Source organism: Sturnus vulgaris, chromosome 11 (genome assembly GCF_052056855.1).
Source record: "Sturnus vulgaris isolate bStuVul1 chromosome 11, bStuVul1.hap1, whole genome shotgun sequence".
In the NCBI taxonomy this organism is placed as follows: Eukaryota; Metazoa; Chordata; class Aves; order Passeriformes; family Sturnidae; genus Sturnus; species Sturnus vulgaris.
This window is the reverse complement of record NC_142253.1, coordinates 5,834,382-5,858,251: the sequence shown is the minus strand read 5'-3', so window position 1 is coordinate 5,858,251 and position 23,870 is coordinate 5,834,382. Positions and strand designations below refer to the sequence as shown.

Here is a 23,870-nt window from a genome sequence, read left to right as displayed (position 1 = left end):
TTACAGCTCAGATCTGCACAGTGCTTCCCACCTGCAAACACCCTCAGCAGTCTGATGGAGAGGAGCTGAGCTGGATGTGAGGCATCATCACATTCCAGCTGCTACATCCAAAACTCATCCCAAGTGAAGAGCTTGCAGCCAAGGAAATCTTGGAATTGGAGCCTGGTTCTGCACACACTGCAGTGCTCTCCAACACTCACCCTTTCTTCCTCCTCTAGAATCACATTTCCCGTAATTCCAAGTGTGGTTTCCTGCTGGGTGAGGATTGTGTGAGGACTCTGTGCCAAAATCCTCTCTGCAACTTTTGGAACCACTGATTAATTGAATGCCCTTTGCAGAAAGGGGGAGAGCCAGCAGGACACACATTCAAAATGTTAAAGCGTTTGGGATCTGGGTGAAAAATGGCATTTTCCATTGCAGGAGAGCCAGCAGAGCTCTTGGGAAGAGGCAGGAGCAAAGACCCTGGCTGGGAGGGTTTATTACTTTAGCTGTGAGCTGCTCTGGCTCAGGGGAACATTGCTGGTTGGAATTATCCCAGGGGGAACATCCCATGGATGGTGTGAGCAGCACTGCACCAGGCTCTGTGCTGCAGACACTCTCCTGATTTTTGGAGCCCTCTAAACACAGAAACACTTCAGTTTCAAAAGGAGATATTGTTTATTCTGCACAGGGTGCAAGGTGAAAGTTCCCACAAATCAAAGGGTAAAATGTTACACCTATTCTGTAGTAAAATTTACGAGTCCGCCTATCTAATACATATTCTCCACCTGTCTAATGCATATTTATTTGGGTAATATGATCTTACGCAATGTTGGAAAGTGAAAGTTCTTTTCTATTGTAGGAGTTATCTGATATCATCAGTTACGTTCATAAAAGGTGAGAAAATTCATCCTGGAAACAGAAAATTCAGCTTGAAGACATCAACATCAATTGAGGAAAAAAACTCAATTTCAGGACGCTTCTGCCCTTAGGATGTCATTTTTTTCCCAGGGCACATGGGAAAACTTTGCCTTGCAAACAGATCTCAGGCACCTCAGGGGCGCCAGGAAGAGCGGCTGTGCCGATACCGCGCAGCAAAAATTCACTAAGCACGAGCTAATTAACGCTGGGCGCTAATTGCCGGCAGCTGCCCACCGTGCGCATGCGCCGGGCCCCGCGCAGGCGCGCCGAGAGCCGCGCTCACGTGACATTGGGGCAGGCAATATGGCTGCGCCCATGTGCGCACACGGGGCGTGCTCGGAGTCCCGGGTCCGGCCCCGCTGATCCCGTCCCGAGCCACCAGCCCGGACCGCCAGCCCTGCATGGAGCCGCGGGAGTCGTGGGCGGCCTTGGCGGTGAGTGAGCGGGCCCAAAATATGTTGGTTTACCCGGTGTGCAAGAGCCCGGTCCATAAACACAGTAGGGGTATATTTACAGAGTATAAATTATACACCTATATGTGTGTGTATGTATATATCTACACATATATGTGTGTATATATATATATATATATATACACACATATATATGTATACGTATGTTCTTTCTCTGCACAGAAAGGGGCGCTGAGTGGCAAATCCACAAAGCCAGCACTGCGACCATCAAAGCTTTTCACAATTTCTGTTCTTTACCGAATAAAAGCATTAATGTTCTGTTCATTGGCTGCATGTTAGAGAGGTTCTCTTATTAATTAGTATTGTATCTTTTTGGTTAATGATTCTCTGGCTTCCCATAGTAATTAATCCACGTGCTCAGTGTTTCTCTTCCTTTGGGTCGGTGGGTTTCATTGATGGGCAGCTGTGCTGGGCCCCTGCTGGAATTACCTTTTATCCTATCAGAGCTGATTCAGCTCAGTTGTCAAGCTGTCTTTATTAGTTTCTTCCTTTTCTTTGGGGTTCTGTCAAATGTCCTTGTGGCCCATAAATTCTGCATCGTTTGAGTCTGCTATCAGTGGTACATCCTTCTTCCCAGCATTTGTTAACCTTTCTCTAGGTCTGACATCATTGAAACATATGCAGCCCTGAACTTTAGCAATTCTACTGACAAGTATTTGGCATTCTAACACATGAACATCACATAGAACCTGTTGGTTACTCTCTGTTTCAACTATTAAATCTCCTTTCTTGTTTGTTAGGCTTGAAAGTTACAGGACACTAACATAAAAGAACATCCCTTCTTAGGAAAAAATTTACATATTCCACATTTTGCAGATGGCCTGCCTGACCATTGCCAAGGTGATGAGCTGAGCTGAGGGGTGGCCACAGTTTGTGGCTTCAGCAGCCACTACAGAACCACGAGGAGCCTCTGACCCTGTCTGGGAAGCATTTCCCACCCTAAAAGCTGCTGTTCCATGTGTGGTCTCAGCAAGGGGGTGAAGCCCAGTCACCATAGCTGGGGACTCCCTTGGTAACACCCAGTGCTCACTGTCGGTTCTGTGTGGAAAATCAGGGATGTGATGCCTTGGGCTGGTGTGGGGAGAGCTGCAGGAGAGGAGAGTTCAGCTGCCTGCCCTGAATGCTTTGGGTGTGAGCAGTGAGGTTGTGGCTCAGTGTGTTGGAATTAGATCCTGGTTTTGCTTAATCATTGTGATGGAGTTTATGGAGTCATTGAGTATCCTGAGCTAAAGGGATCCACAAGGATCATCCATTCCAGCTCCTGACCCAGGACACCCCAACAAAGCCCCCCTGTGCCTGAGAGTGTTGTCCAAACTCCTGCAGCTCTGGCAGCCCCAGGGCTGTGCCCATTCCCTGGGGAGCCAGGTCAGTGCCCAGCACCCTCTGGGGGAAGAACCTTTGCCTGATACCCAACCTAAACCTGCCCTGGCTCCTGCCACTGATCACAGAGAGCAGAGATTGAAGCTGCCCCTCCACTTCCCTTGTGAGGAAGCTGCAGACCCCAGTGAGGTCTGATCCTCCTCCAACTTCTGCTGAAGGTTCTTTTGATGACACTGCTGTTACTGACAGGTGGGGGAGAAGTTGTGGTCTAGGTGTCTTATGAACCAAAAGTCATTTCTCTTTTCTGCAGTTGTTGCAAACACAAGCTATTGTCACCCACTGGCAGGTGCTCTGTTAGCTACCTCATGAATTTAAATGACATTTTAGATATGGAACTTGGAGAACTTAAAGAAGCAATTAGTAACTTTTGATTCATGTTTTAACAGATGGCTAGATTAAATCTGATTAAATCTGATCAATGCTATTTTGAGCAGATAAGGATTTTGATGAAAAAGAGTGAAGAAGAATCAATGCATTCAAAATAGCCAACTAGATTAAAAGAGTAATTAACTTATTGATTAAACCTTTAGTAGTAGATAGTGAACACCTCTCTGAATCCTCTGTTACCCTGAAAAAAATTATCAGAGTAACACACATGATTTATTTTCAGGCAGAGTTAAAAATCTGTGCAGCTGTTTCTTGTGTGTACGAAGTAGCCTTCAAACTGTGTTTTCTGAATAGCACTGCATCTAAATAACATCTCATAATGGATTAATGTTAACTATTGATGGTGTTATATTTTAAAACAGTTTTTCTGTTTATTTCAGCCTTTTCCTTATGTTTTTGTGAAATAATTATTTTCCACAACCAGCCATGTTATGGGGTAATTAAAAAAACCCCTAAACCGAGTCATCTAGAAATATAGACAATGGAAGAAGATTGAGTCCTAGTTGATTCAATTTTTTGGTTTTTGTTTTATGAATTCTTTTGATAAAAACCTTCCCCCTTTCTTTATGACTTTGAAAACACCCTTATTTAACATGATTTCCACTACCTTAAGGGAGTCTACAAGTGGAGAGAACACGTAGTGACAGGACGAGGAGGAATTCTTTCAAACTGACAGAGAGTAGGTTTAGATTAGATATTAGAGAAAAATTATTTACTGTGAGGGTGGTGGGGCCCTGGCACAGGTTGCAGAGAGAGCAGCTGTGGCTGCCCCATCCCAGGAAGTGTCCAAGGCCAGGTTGGATGGGGTTTGGGACAACCTGGGATAGTGAAAGGTGTCCCTCTCCATGGCAGGGTCTGGAATTAGATCTTTACAGTCCCTTCCAATCTAAACTTTTCAATGATTTGACCATTTTTTTTCTATAGGCTTTTATCAGGGGAAAAAAAAAAGCTTACTTCAGGCTTTGTTCTACAAAGGCAATGAGGGAGAGTGAACACTTTAAATGAAGATGTTTGCTGGAAAAATGTGGATGTGCTTTCTAGAGATACCTAAGGGGGGAGGAGAATTGCTTCAGTCTTTGCCTGATTTTATCACACAACTGTTGGAGGTGTTGGTCATTCTGTGCTGTCTCTTGATAAGTGACATCCACTGTCTGGCTTTTCTGTGGAATGGGGAAGTCCTGCATTGCTTTGCTTGCACTATTGAAAACAGAGAGACTGTTTTGAAAATAACTTAAAGTGGTTTAAAAGTTGTAATATCTCTTGCTTTCTTTTGTTGACCCCTCCTCGTTAGAGCTGTGGAAGCTGCTGAGTTGTGTGTTTATCAGATTATAAATTTATCAATTTATAAACTAATATCAGGATGGATACAGTCAGCAGTCAGCTTTGGGTTACACATGCCTCAGTTACTCACATAAGCACCACAGCTTCACTCCTGAGAATATTAATGCACTTTTCTCCATGGTTTTGTCTTGAAGGCTGGTGGAGTTGCTGGTGTATGTGTTGACTTGATCCTTTTTCCCCTGGATACTGTAAAAACAAGACTTCAGAGTCCTCAAGGATTTAGGAAAGCTGGTGGTTTTCGTGGCATCTATGCTGGTGTTCCTTCCACTGCAATAGGATCCTTTCCAAATGGTAAATTTTCTTTGTCTTCTTTAAGTAGTAATTTATATTACATATGACATTCAAGTTCTGTGGCTTCCTCTCCTATGGGTGCCTGGATTCTGTGAGTCCATGCCCAGCTGTGAAGAGCAGTTTCTGGAATTCCAGCATTGAACAAACTTGAGCATGACTGGAGTGAAGGCTGCTGCAGGTTTGCTCTGACAAGCAACCCTAATTCCTTGGAAGATTCCTGGATATAAGCCTGTCCTTGCTTACAGGAGCACACTAAAGCATTTCTGAGAGGACTTGAGTCTTGCTTGTGGTGGACACTTTTGTCATGACCCACTCTTGCTTGGCATTGGAAATGAATGGATTTTCAAAGTGCTTGAGCGCTGCAGGTGTTTGAGTTAATTGCCCTGGGGATGCTCTGCCCATCTCCCCAAAACAAGAATGCTTCAATTGTAAAGACATCAGGAATACTTTTGAAAATAAGGCTTTTAAAAAGTAGATACTTTTAGTCCCTGCAGAGAAAAGGCATCTGAAATTCCTGATGCCTTTGTCCATTTTGTCTTTGTAGGGAGGGATGAAAAAACAGCAATCTGTGCTGTCAAACGTAAATGTTAGGAGAACTTTGCTGACAAATCCACTGACACCTTCAGATGTTTGATGTCCTTCATAAGGTGATATAAAAAAATTCAGTTCTTTATCTTGGCTGCTCTGTTATCTCCTTTTGAGGTGATAAGCATCTTTTGATTAGTAGAAGGCAATTCACACAGCCCTTCTTTACAATTAAAATCCGTTCCCCCGCAAGACATGTCATTTTTTTCAGTATTTACATCTCCAAAATCTGCACTGTAGTTTTATCTTTCACACGTATGACTAAGGACTGAAATTATCTTTAAGAAAAGGAATAACCCTTAAGGTGTAAGTGCCTTTGTAGTTGACTCTTGCAGTGAATAAACACAGCTCAAGTTGCTGTGCTCAGTTTAGTTTTGTGCATTTCTTGTTCACTGCACAGAACTTACACAAATCCTTCAGAAGCTTGGAAAAAATGTTATGGAGCTAAATTCAAAATATTTAACTGACAATAGCTAGGAAGATGTTACTAATAAACTGCTAGTGAAACAGTTTTGCACATTGCAGGGTAGCAGAATTGTATAAATTCACGCTTTTTGTGTTTTTCTTTTCATGTAATCAACTGATTTGTTTGTTTTTCCCTTCCTCCTCCCCTCAAAAAAAGGACCATCCATTCAATTCAACAAAGAGATGGTCCCACTATCTATGGATATGGAAGAGACCAGTTTTTCAAAATGTGCTGGACATTTATGGCTAATGAACACATCTTTCTGTAGCTCACTACTCAATGTGGCCTGGAGTCCTGACACCTTCAATATTAATGGGAGGTTTGTCAGGGCTAGCTAGAAGCTTAAAGTTCTGAAGGAATTATCTCACAAATTCTATTGATACTGTTGTACTGTTTTGGTGTAAAAATATGCTTTAACTACAGCCTTGTGCTGGAGGAACAGTACAATGATTACATGTATTCTTGAATTTCAGCTGCTGCTTTTTTTATCACCTATGAGAATGTGAAATCCGTGCTGCCCCATGGATCTTCATCTTACTTGTCCCCTGCAACACACATGGTGGCTGCCTCCCTTGGGGAAGTGGTAAGAAGGAAGTTCATCTATTGTGTGTTCAGTTATGGAAACTTGGGTTTGGTGTCATATCTTGTGACAGTTCTTACAACAGCCTCATTTTTCATTGGCACAGTGCCTTGGGGCTGGGTGTTGAGCTCTAAACACCCCATGCTGTTCCTGCCAGCACTGGCCACCTCTGCTCTCCTGTTTTTGACACTGTGTGTCCTGGCACTGCACTGATAAAGTGGGGTGCAGATTGTCTCTGCAGGTTTGAGGTAAGGAAACAGGCTGTATGGAAACAAACAGGCTTTTTTGGCTCTTTTGCAACTTAAACTTATCCAATGGCATGGGGCAGAAAAATTTGTTGTGTCTGTGGTTCGTATTCTGCTTTTATTAACTGACTTTTTTCTTTTCTTTCCCATGGGGGCTTAGCTTAGGTATATGTTGGTCCCAAGCTACCAGGAGTGTGGAGATGCCATTTATTTCAGCTTAACACCAGGTGCCTCACTTCTACAGCAGCACAGCCTGGCTATTTCCCATAGGAAGCAGCTCAGCTCTCCCTGCTCTCTGTGGGATCAGCTTTGACACCCAAGTAATTTTTATTCGTCCATGGAAATGTTACTGATTAGACTGGATGAGATTTAGCCAGGAAACTTAATTTAACATACCAAGTACATGAAGATAAATGAGTGCAGCACCTATAACCACTCTGGTAGGGGTAGATAGAAGGTGATAGATGTAGGGCTGGGTGGGATTTGTTTGTATTGCCTCGGGTGGATTCTTTCTGAGCTTGGTTAGAGCCTGTGCTGTCAGGTTGTAACTTCTAACTTAAGGCAATGCACAGAACTTATTTCCATGAAGATTCTCTAAAGGCTTTTAGAAATCATCATGAAGTTATTTACCACCAATGCACAGCCCTAAAACTCCTTGTTTGCCTGATGTGTCGTGGAGCAACAGAGCCAGGAGGTGTTTTAAGCTTCTCATGTGCTATTGCAGAATCAAGCAAAATGGCAATGGGGCTCATGAAGAGGTGCCAGCACTTTGCAATAAAATCCACCAGAAGAAAAGGTCTCTTCTTTTGGAATAGGTTATTTATGGTACACTCCCTGTGCCTGTGAGGATCCTGTGAGAAAATTACAACTGAGTAATTGTATTCAGCAGTAGCCAAAACCCAGCTGGCTACAGATGACTCCTTTTATCAGAACCTGTTGCCATTTGTTCTCTGTGCTGGTCTGTGACCTTTACAACTCGGGCACTTGCTGCTTTCCTGCAGAGATGGTGCAGCACAGTTAAATGAGTTGCTCAGGGCTGTCTCACATGCTTGGCTCTGGCTACTCCAAGGCCAGAGAAATGTGTAGTGGTAGCCACTGAAATGGCAGAGTAGCTTTATGTGTGGGAACTACACATAAAGTGTAGTAACAGCCATTTTCCACCTCATTTTCCTGTTTTTGCTAGCTTCTCTCCTCTTGGACTGATGGGTGTGAGGAGAGAACTAAGCTCTAAAATAACTGAGAGATATTTAGACATTTGCTACAACAAATCTGTAATAAAATAGCAGAAAGCAAGACCTTCTCATGTATGTTCTAGATAAAGTCTTAGTTGGTCAATAGAAATATATAAACTAGTCCAAATTTCATCAGGGTGAAAGTTGTAATTACAGTTTTATTGATTAGTCATTAAGTTTTAATCAGGGCATAAGTACTGGGATTATTATTTTGTCAGTAGTTTTTTTGATAATATGTACTTTTCTTCTGTTTTATACTTCATGATTTAAATTGCTTTTAAATGTGAAGCATTAAGCCAAAGACTGTCATGTTAGGATTCTTAAGGCATGTCTTTGCATTTCCATACTGTTTTTTTACAAAACAGAGAAATTAGGACTTAGAGCAAGCAAGTGTTGATGGATTTCTAGGTTTGCTGTTCCTTCACTGGTGAGTATAAATGAGTCAGATACCTTCTTGTGCATCAATAAAATGTGAGTGTGTGCAAAACTTATATGTGTTTGTCTGACTAATCTGTGTTTTGAATGTGACCTGCTAAAAATAGTAAAATAGGTAGAGATACAAAGAGGATAAAAGGAAGAGATACAAAGGTTGCTTCAAGATATGATAAAATATATATGAGAAATGGGTCAAATAGGAACTTTTAATTTTTATATTAGCCACTTTTCTGTATTATTTACAGTCTGTAGAAATTCACAGGCGAAACAGTCCCCTGGAACTGTTTTGGTTCGTTTTTCCAGTTCCAGACTGGGAGAGACAAAGCCAAGCAATAAAAAGGCAGGGTTGTAGCAGTGTTTTGGTTTTTTTGGGTTTGTTTTTTTTTTTTTTCCCTTTTAGGCAGGAGGAATATAGAAAGCCAATCTCATCTCCCAGAGTGAGATAAAGAAAAGTACATACGAAATCTGACACTGTTAAGAATAATTATTTTTCCTACAACTGATTCTCGTATAGAGACTCAATATCCCATAATACATGAAAAACTGCTTACAAAGGCACATCCAAAACTCTAGAGGGCAGATGCATGGTGTATCATCTCATCAAGGAAGGAGAAGGTTGAAGAATACATGAGTTGCCAATGGGGGAAAAGCCCTTATTTTACTACTTGTGCAACTGAAATCTGAAGATAGAAAATACACTTACTGCATCCAGGACTTTGGAATTTTTCATCTTGACTCTGCTTTGCCCTGTATGTTTAGTCTGCCTGTATCTTTACAGTGAGCTGCCAAATGTGCTTGGAAAACATGATATCATAGGGAGTGGAAAGGAAAACCAGATGTTCTGAAATTTTACTTTTAACATTCTAAGGCAGTATAAGTAACTCTGAGAAGGAGCAGCACTTTTAAGCTCCTAGTACTCATTTTCAGTAGTAACCACATGTGTCTTGCAGGCCCAGAGTTAACTGTACAGCTCCAGATTGATTTGCATAATTTTTTAATGTCAGTTTAATATGAACGTGTGTATTAATTACAAGAAACTTTGCTAAATAGAAGTCCCCCTCTGAGCCTCTCCCACCAAGCTCCTGCAAATGTGGTTTTATGGCACAAGTTTAAGATTGTCCCAGTTTGACCAGTGAGGTTTCCCTCAGGAGTGCCAAAGTGGTTGGATTCAGCACAGATAATTTGGATTCAGCACAGATAATTTTACATCCCAGTGGCTTTTCCATGGAGGTGAGAATAAAGTCATTTGGCTCTGGCAACAGCCCTTTCCCATCTAATATTTAGATATTGTTATGGCTACGATCTGAGTTTTGCAAGACATTAGTGAAAACTTTGGGATTTTGCCTGTAAATTGTGGGTTCACTCTTATCTTTCTGACCTTTTGTTCCTGACTGGCTATTTTTGATGGCATTGTCTTTCTTTTTTTTTTCTCTCCTGCTTTACAAGACAGCAAACTGCCTTGACTTTCAGAGAGGATGTGTGTTGGAGGACTGAGGAGCAGCATGGCAGGGAGATGTCCTGTTCTTTTGGCAGCTGGTGGTAATGACCATGCTCTGGATCTTCACCAGCTGAAGTCATTGAGCTGCTTTTGTCCTTATGCAAGTTTCTAGAGTGTTTTAGGATTAAAAAGTCTGTAAAAAGTAATTTTGGGATTAAAAGTCTGGAGATTTGAAAAGTTCAGAACTTTGTCACTTCAGTGGGGAGAGGGGACTGCACAGGGCAAGGTGAGGACAGGTATTTCAAGGTGAAATTCCAAGCTCACTTGGAATTCCAGTGTATTACCACTTGAGGTACTTCTGTGATAAGAGCAAAGTGTGTGGTTCATCTATGATTAACATCTGACCCTTCGTATTAATAACTTTGGAATTTTTTTATCTGCTGTTGGGATGTGTCAAATAGGAAAACTTCTTAATGCAAGAATTATCTTTCTGGGGAATTAATTTACCTTTCTCTACTAGTATGAACTTGTTTCTTAGAAGAAGCAAGCTCAAATACAAGCAAGTTTACAGTTTTACAAATCATGATTCTGTAGAATGATATTTTTAAGTGTGCTTTTAATTAAAATAAAAGAGGAAAGTGTATGTTTCACTTTATTTTATGCTTGTGGGTTTTTTTTCCTGCATAAAAAGAGGCATTCTAGATAGGATGGACAACACTGTTTTCTGTCTCTATCCACAAATCAGCCACTTCCCTCTGCCCTGGCAGCATTGTTTGAAACAGTTAACTAATTTCAGTTTAATAGAAGAGCAGGAATCTCCAGAAGTGTATTGGTGTGAATTCCATGAGAGAAGCTGGCTAGGTCAGAGAAGAAATTTTCTATTAATGCCTGTTCTGAGGAAAAGGCAGAAGCATGAGTCAGACAAATCTGCAGAGTAATGGAATGAAAATCTCCAGCAGGATAATTGGCCAGGGCTTTGCAGCATGGTAAGCTCTGGAAGATCAGCTTGCAGGAGCCCAGTCAGAGATGAGACCACCACTCACATCAAACATGAAGTTAAAAATTTAGGTATTTCAAACTCTAAACCTTGCAATGTTGGAAGATACAACTTCTCAGTTCTACAGGAAAGTTGGACACTTTAGGGAAAGCTGATTTTAGGTCAGCAAAGAAGCAATAAAGCACTTGTGTCTAGACTTTGGGCTAATGGCTTTGAATATTTTAGCTACCTCTTTTCTAAGACCTGAACTAATAAATGGACAAAATTGTTCTGCATTTTGTGCTTTACACCCTATCTCATCTCAACCAGTGTAGTGTGTGCTGGCAGATCATAGTATTCTAAGTAGTGTGGAAATGACAGCAAAGTGTGACTGGACCTTTTCTACAATACTGAAACTTTTTTGTCTTATTTTCATTGATCAGTGCCTGTCGTTTTAGCTGTGAGTGCACCTTTTGTGCTGTGCACATCTGGCTGCACACATGCTTTGAGAAAGGGAATACTCCAGCCCTGGCAAGATGAGCAGTGGTGGGGAGTGCAACAATTTGGGTGGTCTTCTGAATTAATCATGTTGGGGTTTGAAATATTCATAAATTAATCTATGTGAGGTCAGGTCTGCAATACAGATGCTGTAGGATTTTTGCCAAATCCTTATGCAGAAGCAGGGGTTAGGAGATGGTTGAGAAGGTGAGACTGCTGCCTTTGAGAGGTAGTGGAGAAAGAACTGAGAGCTGGTGGAAACTGAGAGCAGTGGTTGGGAATTGGTTGTAAATAAACAGGGGCATGAGTCCACAAACGCTGCCAGCAAATTCATCATAGAATTAGAAGCTGAAACAGCAAATTAAGAACTGTCAAATACCTAGCCAGCCACCCACACTGATATTCTCTTGTATATTCCATGCTAAGTGCATGTAGTGCATCTTCTTCATCAGCTGTTCTCCCCACACTGCTTTGTGCAACCTGCTCGGTTCAGGGCTTAGAGAACATGCTGCTTTGCAGTAAAGCTTGATGCTTGTCATGTCTTTTGATCACAGGGCTGATACTCAGTTGGTTTAGAAATATTTGTAGCTCAGAGTGTCTACGGAGGAAAGCAAATTTTGATTATAAAGTTATAAACGAGAAATAAATAATTTTAAAGTACTTCCTAATGGATTTCCTGACTTGCTCTACCAGTCAACTTTGGAAATGTTTGAGACACTTTGGAATAAACTTACCTTAAACTAATGTTCTATGCAGGATTTGTCAGGAATAGCTATGAATAGCTCCATATGTGGACAAGCCCATAATTCTTTAAGCGAAAAGGCTGAAGGAAAGAGTAAGGGATCAATTAAAGGAAAATACTTAATAAAATACAATGTAGTTGAAGTTTCCATGTTCTGAGCCAATGTATCCCCGAGAGAGTGAGCAAATTGCAAAATACTAGTCTTCTTTCAACAGGAGACTTAATGTGTTTTTAGAAAATACTGCCTGTGTTCTCTTGCCTGGAATCTCATTACTGTCTGTCCTCCTGTAACATAGCCTGACCCCACTTGGCTCCTTGGAAACAGTTTTCTGCTGGATGGGATGCACCATCCAGCTTTTGCTGAAAGAACAGTTTGGCTGGTAGATTTAATGAGTTTCTTAAGCCTTTTAAAATAAGTTTAACAGACTTTCACGGTGAAAGTGTTGCTGGAATAGATTGGATCATGCAGATGGTTCTGTACATTGACTTAAGGGTCTATTTTTATTAGGTTTTAAGGATTTCTGTCTTTAAAAGTGGTAGTAATTGATGATTCAAGCATCCACCAGGTTAAAGAAGATATTTTCAAGTTATTTAGCTGCCTGATTTTGCTGCTTGAGTTTAAACCAACTGCTTGTGATTGTACTGAGGAACTTCAGAATCTCTGGGACACGGTTTGTGCTGGAGTACAAGAGGTGTGTAACATCAGGCTGCTTTTGGTAAGTTTTAGTTCTGGTTTGAGAAGGGAAACAAAACAAAACATTGCCTAAACGTTAAAAGACCAATTGATTTAGGCAAAGCAAACAAACTTTCAAAACATCTTCAGTGAGAAGTACTTCTGCAAAGAAGTGTTTAATGTCAGCTTCACACACTTTCCCTGTTCTCTGCCTGTTAGCTGATGTAACTGGAGTAAGAGTTTCTCCTTGCTGTGAACAAAGCTTGGCACAAATTCCCACTGGTGGAGGACAGAAGTTTTCTGAGGTGTATCTGACACAGCTAAAGGAAAGGTTGGCAGGGAACCCACAGCAGGATTTGTTGGGAATATATCTGGGCAATTGAAGAGCCATGTGTGGGGAAGGAAATCTGAGATTGACAGAAGCCCAGTAGCCCTGAGAGGGCTCCTGAAATGATGGATGAGGAGCCAGCTGGGGTGGAAAGGCTCAGCCAAGATGGCCATTGTGGAGGAACAAGTGTGTGGTGGTGCAGATGATGCTCTGAAGCAGGAATGAGGGAGCTCTGGAAAGTAATAAAACAGAGCTGTCATAGATTTGAAAATGACAGGATGAAATAAATCTGCAAAACAGCTCTGCAGATTCCAGGTAAAGTCATCTAAGATGGGAACGTGGAGAAAGTTGAAAATGTTTGTGCAGAAACTCCAGTTTTCCAAATACTTGTGACATTTGGTCCTTGTGAATGGTCTCATCTCTGAAATAATATGTTTTTAAGCTCTGGGAGGTGCTGAGATCTGAGGAACCTTGCTGGGTGAGATTGTTCTTTGAAGAAATGCTTCCTACCAGCATACAGGGAACTGCAGTTAAATTAATGAAGGCGTTGTTGTGTCAGGCAGAGGAAAAGATGGGACAAAGAGCTTGGCATTGTCTAAACTTTCCCATCCAGAGCCCATTAGTCAAAACTTGTTCTCTCCATGGGGTTTAAATTAGGAGTGGAGTCACCTGTTCATGACCCCAGCAGCTTTACACAGGACTGAATTTCACTGTGCTGGAAGGACACTTTGCTGTGGATGGCAGTGTGGGGGAAATAAGATGTAGCATCTTTTGAGGCTTTATGTTGAAGGTGAACACTCTGGGTCTGGCATTTAAGACGGTGGACAGTTCATGTACAGGGCAGTTTCTGTCATCCTTGGAGACAATTCCCTCATTAAAACAAGAGTTGAAACACTTCCATTCCGTATTCTCTGTGCTCTAGCAGGTAGCACAGCCTGCTGACAAGCAAATGTGGAAGGACTTGTTCACAACTGCAGCTGTGACCCACAGTGAATTAGTGACCAGAGAAACTTGTATTTTTGTTCTGTCTTGGTCAAAAAGGCAGCAGGTATTTAGATGAAGGTTTACTGGTATTTGAAATGTTTTGGTCTGTGATTGCAGGTGCTCTGTCCAAGGAATATATGAAACCATATATATGAATATGGAGATATTTCATGTTCCTCCTCTTTTCTGCTCATTTTCCTGGTGCTGGGAAGGGTGAAGCAGTTCATCCTCCATCTGCAGCTCACAGCTCATTCTCCCTGCTAGCTAATCTTTCCAACCCAAGAGCTGTGAACCATAGTTAGAAGCAGTTATTTGGAGGATGAAATACTTTGCTAATCTCATAATATTGCATTCATTTTTCCATTCTGTTGAAGAGGGGCATCCCAGGGAGATCTGAAGAGCCAAGCATAAATTTACAGGGTTTGAAGAGGCATGGAAAGCTGCAGTGCTGAATTCAAGTTTTGTTGAGAGCCTTTGACATGAACCAAGAGGGAAATTTCCCCTTTATTCTCCAGATCCAAAGGAAATCAGTGCAATTTAAGATCTTTCAATTTTAAACTCGCATATTATTTTAATAATTCAGTTATCTGAGAAAGGACAGTTTTCATATTTCAGATTAAAATATTAACTTCCTAACTAGAAAGGAGCATCTGACATAGAAACTGAGACGTTCAGATTATGTCATATTAACCTATTTTGAGATACAGCATTTTTTTAATAATAAAAAAAACCTCCAGAAACAGAACACACAGAAAACCAGCAACAAAGCAAACTTGAGCTCCAAGATAGCTTTTGTCTGCAGCAGTACAGTCAGGGCTAATGCAGGTTACACTTAAAAACCCCAATTTATTGCTGTTTCTCTTTGAACAGGGTTTTAGAGTTGTTCTATTTTCCTTGCTTATTTTACATTCTGCTCAGCAGGCAATCCTTCTGACCTTCAGAAACGGGGTGAGAGATTAGGATTTTGTTAGCAGATTGACTGCAGCCTAAACATATGTCCTTTGATAAATCATAGCATCTTTGTTGTTGTCATTTTTGTGCAGCAGCTTTTCCTCCCTAATGGGTTAGTGATTATCTTGCACAGGTATTTACCCTAAAGTTTCTGCTCTCTGGATGCAAAGTTTTATAGTGTCATAAATTATATTCTTATTTGATTAAGAATAGACTTATGAAAATGGCATTTAAGATAAACTGTCCCCAGTCATGTTCCTTTAGTTTTGTATGAAACACTGAATTACATTTATATGGTGAACATCAATTAAAGCTTCCCACCCTACTCAAACAGATAAAGTCCTTAAAACAAACTTCCTGCTTGAGAAATTGAAATATTAAAATCCTTTAGAAAGAGTTCTACAGTGTTTAAAGCTGCAACAAAAGAAAAGGTTTCTGGAGGTTACTCCATGTTCCTATACTAAATTTTCAAATAGACTGAGCTATGGAAGCTAGAAATTTGCTCAGAATCACTGAGTGCAGGTTCCTAAATCACCAGCCACTCACAAGTTCTATAACAGTCCTTTGTCCTCAGACTACCCTTCCCCTGCCGTGGGGCAGTGTGGCTGGCTAATTACTAAGTGGAAAAATATTTGATCTTGATGCTCACCTAAGCCCAGGTTAGTGCAGAGAATAGTTCAGCTCGTTAGCCAGGAGCTCATCAGGTGCCAGAAATTGGGCTCCCACTTCAGTAGGCTGTCTTACAGCAGGGGTAATATCTACCTCTTATTAAAGATAACAAGTGCTCAGCCCTTATGGCTGTGGGAGCTTTTAGGAGTGTGTGAGTCAGATCATCAGCTGTGCAGGGTGCTGCAGGAGGAGATAAATGCTTCTTCAAGCTGCTCTCCTTAGAGCCACAAAGCTGAAAGTGTTGTACCAGCTGTGTCCCTGGTTCTGAGGAAACCTGTGCACCAGCCCAGCTTAAATGCCCAGCCTAAGCCCTTAATAGCAATTAGGACACCTGCTCTGTCCTCTTCCAAATGTTCCTGAATATATCTCGTGTGCAGTTCACATAGTTAGTGGTCAAACTGTAGTGGAGGTGCCTAAAGACAAATGTTTGTGTTACCTTTGGTTCTCTACCAAATCCAGCCTGGGAGAGAATGCTTTGCCTGGAGCACAAAGGGTGGAAGGAAAAGGCTGTTAATCCAAATAAGATATGTTGATATTTGGATCATAATATAAGACTGAGGACAGGAGTTGCTTTCTTTCCTAAAGATGTTGGCATTGTCTGTTTGCACTGTGCCTCTGTGTAAGCAGGATTGTGCCCTCTTTGTCCTTTTTTTATTATGTATCTTGTGTTACTGTATAAAGAACAGTGTTGGGTACCCCTGTGCTGAATTAGATGAATCCGCCTCGTTCTGAACAGCTGCCCCAGCTTTAGGTGGGATTGGCCCCTATGCAGAAGTTCAGTTTTGAGATCAGGTGTTTCCAATAAACTCAGGTGAGCCCATAGAAAAGGCTTTGGGTGGATTCCTGGTGCTATTTACAGCAGATCTTATTTCCTGTTTGCTACAGCCACATTTATATTGAAACAAACTGTTTAAATTGGTATATATACATAAAGCGTCATAGTACTTTTGAGACTTTATTTGCACTGGTCATTGTTCACAACAGTCAGGACAGTCTGGTTCCAACATAAATCTGACCGGGAGATGGCAGTGCTGATTCGTGCAAGGAGTACCCAAAAATTCGAATACTTTTCCCTCAACTGACAGAGGAAAGAAATTACCTTAATTTAATTAGAACGTACAGTGTCTTAGCAATACATAGATAAATGTTAATGAAATAGACCTGTTTTTAGCTTTTGTTCCCGACTGGCTAATGCAAGTCAGCAAATTAAAAATACATGCAGGTTTTTGTCTAAATACTGGAGTCACCCTTTGACCCAGTAATGATTAGAGACAAGGATTTTGAAATTCAGCACCCTCCTACTCAGAAGTGGTGATAGCATTAAAAAGCTGGAAAGGCAATAGGTGCTAGTATTGTCATTACTGCATACCTGCTCTGTAAGCTGTTAATGGCTTTGCTTGTAGCTGTAAAATCAGCTTGTCCTACAGCTTAAATTTTAAAATTCTTGAGCCTTTTGTTTCAGCCTTATTGTCTTCCTGCCCTTATGCTATCTATACATGTGCATTGACATTGTGTTACCTGACCTGGTAAATGAGGAAGGAGCTTATAGGGCAGCACCTGAGCTTTCCCAGGATCATGAATCTGTCGTTTTGCTCCCATCAAAAGATGGGAATAGCCCTTGGTTCCAGAGCTTGCTTGGGAAAATGATTGTGGCCCTTATCAATGGGGTGCTGTTGTCTGTTAGCTGTCCTAATGTCACCGAGGTGGCTGAAGACCACTGCTGGACCCTCTCCATGGCTGGTTTTGCAGATGTTCAGCACAGAGTTAATTGGCACAAGGTCATCCCCAAATCCTGCAGGATGCACCAGGCATGGCCTGAGCTTGGTGGCTGTATTGTGCTGCTCTGTGTCAAGCAGCAGGCCATGTCTGTGTGAGCAGCAAGAGATGAAAAAGCAATTTCTTCCTGGGACCTTGGTGATTAGGGAGCTGAATGGGGTCCCCTGTGTGAGGCCACGTTGGTTGTCCGTGTCCCATGTCTGTTAATGCCATGGTGGATACAGGTAAAAGTATGAATGTGGGCTGGTATCATGGGAGAGCTGCACTCCTGCATCCTTCACCCTTCCTATGCCATTTGCTTAGAGTTTTCACATCTGAAAATTGAAGTGTGGACTCTTAGTGTTATCATACTGCTGCTGCTTGAACATCCTTGTCCAAGAAGGCAAAGCCTGGAGACCTGCACTGTGTTCTTTCACCCTTGGCAGGCTCACCTGGAAGGCACTGCAGCGATTGGGATCAGTGTGATAGAGCTGAGATTCTTCTGCACCCACCCACCCAGGCTGTTCCTTTTCCAATAAGATACATGTGAACTTAATCTTGCATACTTCCCTCTAGAAACCTGCTCTCCACATCAAAAGGCTGCTGGGGTTGTTATTGATGGGAAGGTGCATGTGTAGGAACAAACAAGGTAACACGCTGTAAGTTCAGGTGCATACTGAAAATGTCACTGTGCAGTCTGATGTTGGCAGCTTCAACTCGTGGCTTTTTGAATACCACAAGTGCCCTGTGGAGCCAATCTGACAGCACTGCCCGGGTGACATGAGCCTTTATTTCCTTTCAGAACAGCACAATGTAATCATTGTTTTTGTTCTTGTGCAGCCACAGACTCCCTTGTAAGCTCAAATTCAAATGGAAGAAACATCAAAGTTAATTTGAAATGAAATGCACCCCAAGTAGTCCAGGGGAAATGCAGACATTACTTTGTAGCCACCCTTCTCCTGCCAAAACTGCAGCACCCCAGATGTCAGGAAGCCACGCTGCGCTCTTTGTCTGCTCTTGATTGACTAGATTGTTTTTCATCCCAGCCTTTTTAAAGATCTACTCCTGCCTCCATATTTTTAAGGAATAAAAAGCTAATATAAGGACATGGAGTGTTATGAAGCATGAAGTTCTATAAATATTTATGCTGAACTATCAAAAAAACTTGACAGTTCTTATTTTCTTGACAGATTGGGGTCACTTGTTATTTTTGACCCTGAGAATTGAAGAGCACATGGAGTTAGATCTGTTTGTAATGACTTTTGGGTATTGTTGTCCAGTAAACTTGTAGGAATGTAACAGGATAACAGATTCTTTTCTTGGTGTCTTTGTGAAAATGGAACTTAAACCTTGCATTTGTGTTACCCACAAATGACCACCCAAGTTACTGTGTCTGTGCAATCTCCAGTGAATTCCTGTACTTTCTTTGGATTTCCCAGTTAGCTGCTTGGTTTGCCACTTCAGATGGACAGCTTTCACCTGGGCTGTTCTGCACTGGAAGTACTCTGTGATCACCTTTATGTCGAGGAATGACAGTGTATTCCTGAGCCTGGCACAGGATGGTCTCAAGGCAGGCTAAAAATCTGGCAAAGCCTGTGAGGTCTGCAGTGTTTTGCCACCAGTCCCATCACTGCTTTAAATATCCCTGGAGGCAACAGAAGACAATCTCTGCTTCAAATTTTAAGTACTGATAAATAGGCATTTCAGAATCCTCATTCTATGAAATGATGTGCACACAAGCTTAACCCCTACCTGAAGCCAAAGTTGCAGGTGAATATTTAAAATCCAAGCCTGGCTTTTTTAGCAAAGCTGGAGCTTTGTGGCAGCAGCCACATTTTTCCATCCAGCTGTGGAGTCTGGTAAATTCATTCTGCAGGAAAGGATCAATCCAATGCTTTACCTTGAATGGCGTGTGGTGTTTATTTTAAGGTAAACCTTGGAATATGTTGTGTCTAAAGCTGACCAGAATGGCTTCTGCTATTGGTCACTAGAGGGCACAAAGGAATTACCAAAGAAAGAAGATTCTTCGTCTTATAGTTCTGAATCTCCACTTTAAATCTGTGAAAGTGTGGGGGGGAAAATTCCTGTGACTGCCAAAAGACAGGATGGATTCAAAATTTGGTTTTATCAATGATTTTCTCCACTCAAATCTACTTCCGTTTTCAAAGTTAAAAATTCCAAGGGTGCTTCCATGCTGCTGTTAGTATAATTTTGTGATCAGGAAGTACATGGCACTCAGAACAAATACATAAGCTGCTCATCAACAGCTTTTAAGTGCTATAATTACAAACCTGATAATTTGTCAGGTTTCTGTTCTTGGAAGAAGTGTTTGCTGTATGAAGAGGAAGCCAGCAGTGTCTGCCTGAACCCCTGGTTCTCTTGCAGGTTGCCTGTCTCATACGGGTCCCATCCGAGGTTGTCAAGCAAAGGGCTCAGGTTTCTCCTTCCTCCAGCACTCTCCGGATTCTCTCCCAAACCCTGTACCATGAGGTGAGTTCAGAGCAAAACTCCTGAAAGTTTTCATCCTTCCCACTCAGTGCCATACACGTGCAGAAGCATTCCTACGACTTTATTCCAGTTCTGTGCTTTCCCAGCACTTTCCCATCTATTCTTCTGTTCTCAAAAGTGATTGGCGTGTTATGATTGAGGAAACCAAACCCCCACCTCCCCCTGGGGCATGCACTTACATGAATGCTCCAAGCAACTCTTTTTTCTCCTCTTTTCATATGGGATACCTACATTTTAAAGATGAGGGAGGGGGGGAAAAAGAAGGGATTTGGCTTCCAGATTCCAAAGTTCTGCTTGTGTTTATGCAAGCAGCCCATGTCAGGGGCAGCAGGACATTGAGTGTCTGTGTGTAGTTTGCTGAGTGGTTCCCAGTTTTTGAAGCAGGCTTTGCAGGGGATGTCCAAAAGGCAACATTTCAGAGGGGCTCTGGAGGAGCTCTGGAAATGAGTGCTCATCCAGTATTGGTTACTTTTGAAAAATAAGGGCCTTTGTCTTCTTTTCAGGAGTTATGCTGCTCCCTCCTGTGAAAACCTGTCCATGTCTGTTTTAGCAGAGTTCCACATGGGGGGATTTTCAAGCTGTGTTCAATGAGAGAAAGCAGCTCCTAAAAACAGTGCGGGGAAAAATATTGTAACACATTTTCTGAGTGTAAAACCCGGGGAAAGAAAGACATAAATATGACCTTTAAATGATCCACTTGATTTTTATTTGCTTTCAAATGGAAACTATTGTGATAACCCTGCACAAGAGGGTCACTAGAACTTCTTTCTGTGACTTGATTCTGCTTTAAAAGCTGATTCTGTCAAAACCATATGTTTTTCCCTTTCCATATAGCTGTCCAGAGAACCTTAAGCCTTGCCAAACACTTGAATTAAATGCCCTATAATAATAAACAACATAATTTTATATACACTTATAAAATAACTTTTAATTGTTTTGAGTATTTTCAGCTGGTTAGAAATATAAAACATTTGTCTTGATAAAGCCTCTGAATCAAGGCTAAGGAGGTGAAAATAAAACCCTCTGGCACTGTAAATAATGGAATACAGTACACAGTGTTATAATCAATACAGTCAGTTTGAAGCTGAGGTGTGACACTTTAGGGCTGTAATGCTTGCCTCATAATCACCAATAAATTGTGGTCTTTGACAAACTCATTCCCTCTGGATGATGCTTTCTTTTGTTGCTCTACAGGGTATTCAAGGACTTTATCGGGGTTATAAAAGCACAGTATTAAGAGAGGTAAAACATTTGTCTTTTTCTCTTTTATTTTTTTTCAATTGCTTCCTTTGCCTCAGTTTTCTAACAAGAGATAATAATACAATTGAGATCAGTTGCTCTAACCTTAAGCTCTAAATCCCAGAATATTTCATTCCAGGTAAGTCACCAGCCTTTAATTTAAATAGAATACTGATAATGAGCACTAAGAAAACCGTTGATACATGCAAACATTCATTTGCCATCCTGTCTCCCAGTTCTGTTGCTGCTAAATTGAAAAAGGATGGAAAAGTATATATTAATATGAGAAAACCATAAACTAAAGTACTGGAAACTTTCTTGAGTCTTGTGATTGCATCATGTGAACTATATATGCCAACAATGGTGAACTGGTGGCATCAGGCCAAGTTTAGCACAGACAGATTTAGGCTTTCTTTAAATACATTTGTCAGCAGATGCCAAGGGATTATTTGTCATCTGTATATAGGGAGGATTGTGCTCTCTCTTTTTTTTTTCTTTTTTTTTAATGTGTGAAAGAAATGCATTTAGTCACCCAGTCTGTAGATTTGATATGGCATTACTTAACTCTAAATCAGAATTATTTCACTGTTAGAAAAAAAAAATAAAAAGAGGGCTAAAAATATTTTGGCCCACTTGGAAGAAAAGAGTTCCTAAACTAAAATCTTTTCATAAATGCACTGTGAATTTCAAGATTAGTGTCATGGAAGTGCTTGATATGCTGTGTGAACTGAGGGCAGATTATAAAAGAAGTAGAAAGACCTACTGATAAACTGCCAGTCTAAAATTGTTTCAGTATCAGGTCCCAGGAGACCACCTTTTGACAAAACAGAAGTTGCATGATGTATGTGTACCTCAAATAGAGAGATCAGGCTTGGTTCCTAGGAAAACATAAAATCACAGAAAGGTTTGGGTTGGAAGGGACTTTAAAACCCATCTTGTTCCACCCCCACCTTCCACTGTCCCAGGCTGCTCCAAGCCCTGTCCAGCCTGGCCTTGGGCACTTCCAGGGATCCAGGGGCAGCCACAGCTGCTCTGGGCACCCTGTGCCAGGATCTCAGCACCCTCCCAGGGAGGGATTCTTTCCTGGAATGTGTCTGGACACAGCCACTGGTGTCCAGGAAGGTCTCTATGTGACATTTTTGATGTGGTGTGTGGGTTTGTCTTCTCCTTATGTAATTCGAGTGAATACAGTAGGTTTGGATCTTCCCCCTTTGATTTAAACACAGGCTCAGATCTGTTGTCTGTGTTGCCATTGATAATAAAACCAGTTGCAGAGGCTTTTTATTCTTCATTCAATAGCTCTGCTTTTTAAAGCCTTTCTTCATGCTGAAAACTCTTTTCAGGACAGTTATGTTGGCCAGCTCTTGTTACAAGTACAGAATAAAGATAGGTTTTACCTAAAATAAGAAACACCAAACTTAGTGTTCCATAAAGTGCTGACAAATGCTAATGCACTGTGGTTTATTTTAGCAGTTTTGAGTGTTTAAAAAATTACTTATTTGTGCAAAGATGACACCTGCTTTTCTGAAATGTAACCCTCACCATAGCTTTGTCCTGTACTTATTTTCTGGCTCACTAAATGTGTTATAAACTCAGATTTCATTTGCAGACAGGGAAAAAGGCGAATGAATACGAATCATTTTGATTTCTCAGAGGGGTTCTGAATAAATGAATAAATTTAGATCCCATTGAGTACAGATTTTGCATACTAACAGGTAGATAAAGCACATGGTTGCTACTGTGTGCTATTCTCCTTAAAATTTGTTTTGACATATGTCAGGGTGGTAATTAATTTACAGACCATATTCATGGCACAGTGTGTGACCCTGCTGAGATAACTTTGTTTACTCAAAGTGGCAACACTTTGTTGGAAATTTAATGGGAGTCCTCTCCATTATGTATATTCATAAAAGATCCTTCAGAACTGATTTCAGTTGAAGTATTGCTTTTTGGGAGAATCTGTCCAATAGAATGAGAAATAAATGATTACTAAATGAAATGTGCTTTCTCTTCAAAATAAAACAAATCATAGGTGATGTTTAAAAAGAAAAAAAAAATCTTTGAATTTAACATTGTTAAGTCTGATGCATTTTTCTGACACTAAATTTTGTAAAGCAATGTCCACTCAGGTATCAGCTTTTTGCACCTTCAGCTGGAGCTGATGTAAGCCTGACATTTAATCTTGGTATTTTTCCTTCTCTTTGAGTACACCACTTCCTTTAGGGTCTTTATTTTCAGATAAAAATCTATATTAATTCAGTATTAGACACATCCTGGTAGCTACATAGCATATATCAGCTGGTACTTAATTCCAGCTGACTTTTATACTTACATGCTTTGGTTCTCTACCTACACCAACCCCTTTGTTTAGTTATAATGGATTGGGAATTTTTGGATAGAGGGTCTTCAGTACATGATTTTTCATTAAAAAGATTGGAAGAGGCTGGGAATATTGATGCTTTTCAGATGATTATATTCTTGTGCTGGCAAAGTTCTTGAGCTGGAGTTTAAGAAAGGTTAATTTTAGCTGTTGCATTGGGATAAAATTTTGTGTATTATATCAAGCAGATTTCTGGACAGAGATCTGCTTGCCAGTTGATGGAATTTCAGTGAAAATAAGTCTGTTTATAACTGGACTGTGGTGTGGAAGCCTCATCTTGCCTTAGCATAGCAAATGTCTTCAGGACAGCCTTACTGTGCTCCATGTAACTGCCTTTAGCTGCTGTGCTGGTGCAAGGTGGTTGTTTCATCCTTCAGTTGTGATTCTCAATCTGACTAACCCCCTTTATCTCCT

General features: G+C 41.1%; 1 protein-coding gene across 2 annotated transcripts in view; it reads left to right on the top strand.

The window, feature by feature from the left end:
- The first annotated feature begins 1,191 nt into the window (after positions 1 to 1,191).
- The window catches only part of SLC25A26 (solute carrier family 25 member 26), an 83,122-nt gene continuing 60,443 nt past the window's right edge, over positions 1,192 to 23,870 (top strand). For both annotated transcript variants that reach the window (XM_088171291.1, XM_014873253.2), the window contains exons 1-5: positions 1,192 to 1,334; positions 4,616 to 4,772; positions 6,297 to 6,406; positions 19,715 to 19,819; positions 21,032 to 21,079. In XM_088171291.1, the coding sequence (XP_088027417.1) occupies positions 1,302 to 1,334; positions 4,616 to 4,772; positions 6,297 to 6,406; positions 19,715 to 19,819; positions 21,032 to 21,079 (453 nt within the window). In that variant the 5' untranslated portion in view covers positions 1,192 to 1,301. The remainder of the gene's footprint in view (positions 1,335 to 4,615; positions 4,773 to 6,296; positions 6,407 to 19,714; positions 19,820 to 21,031; positions 21,080 to 23,870) is intronic.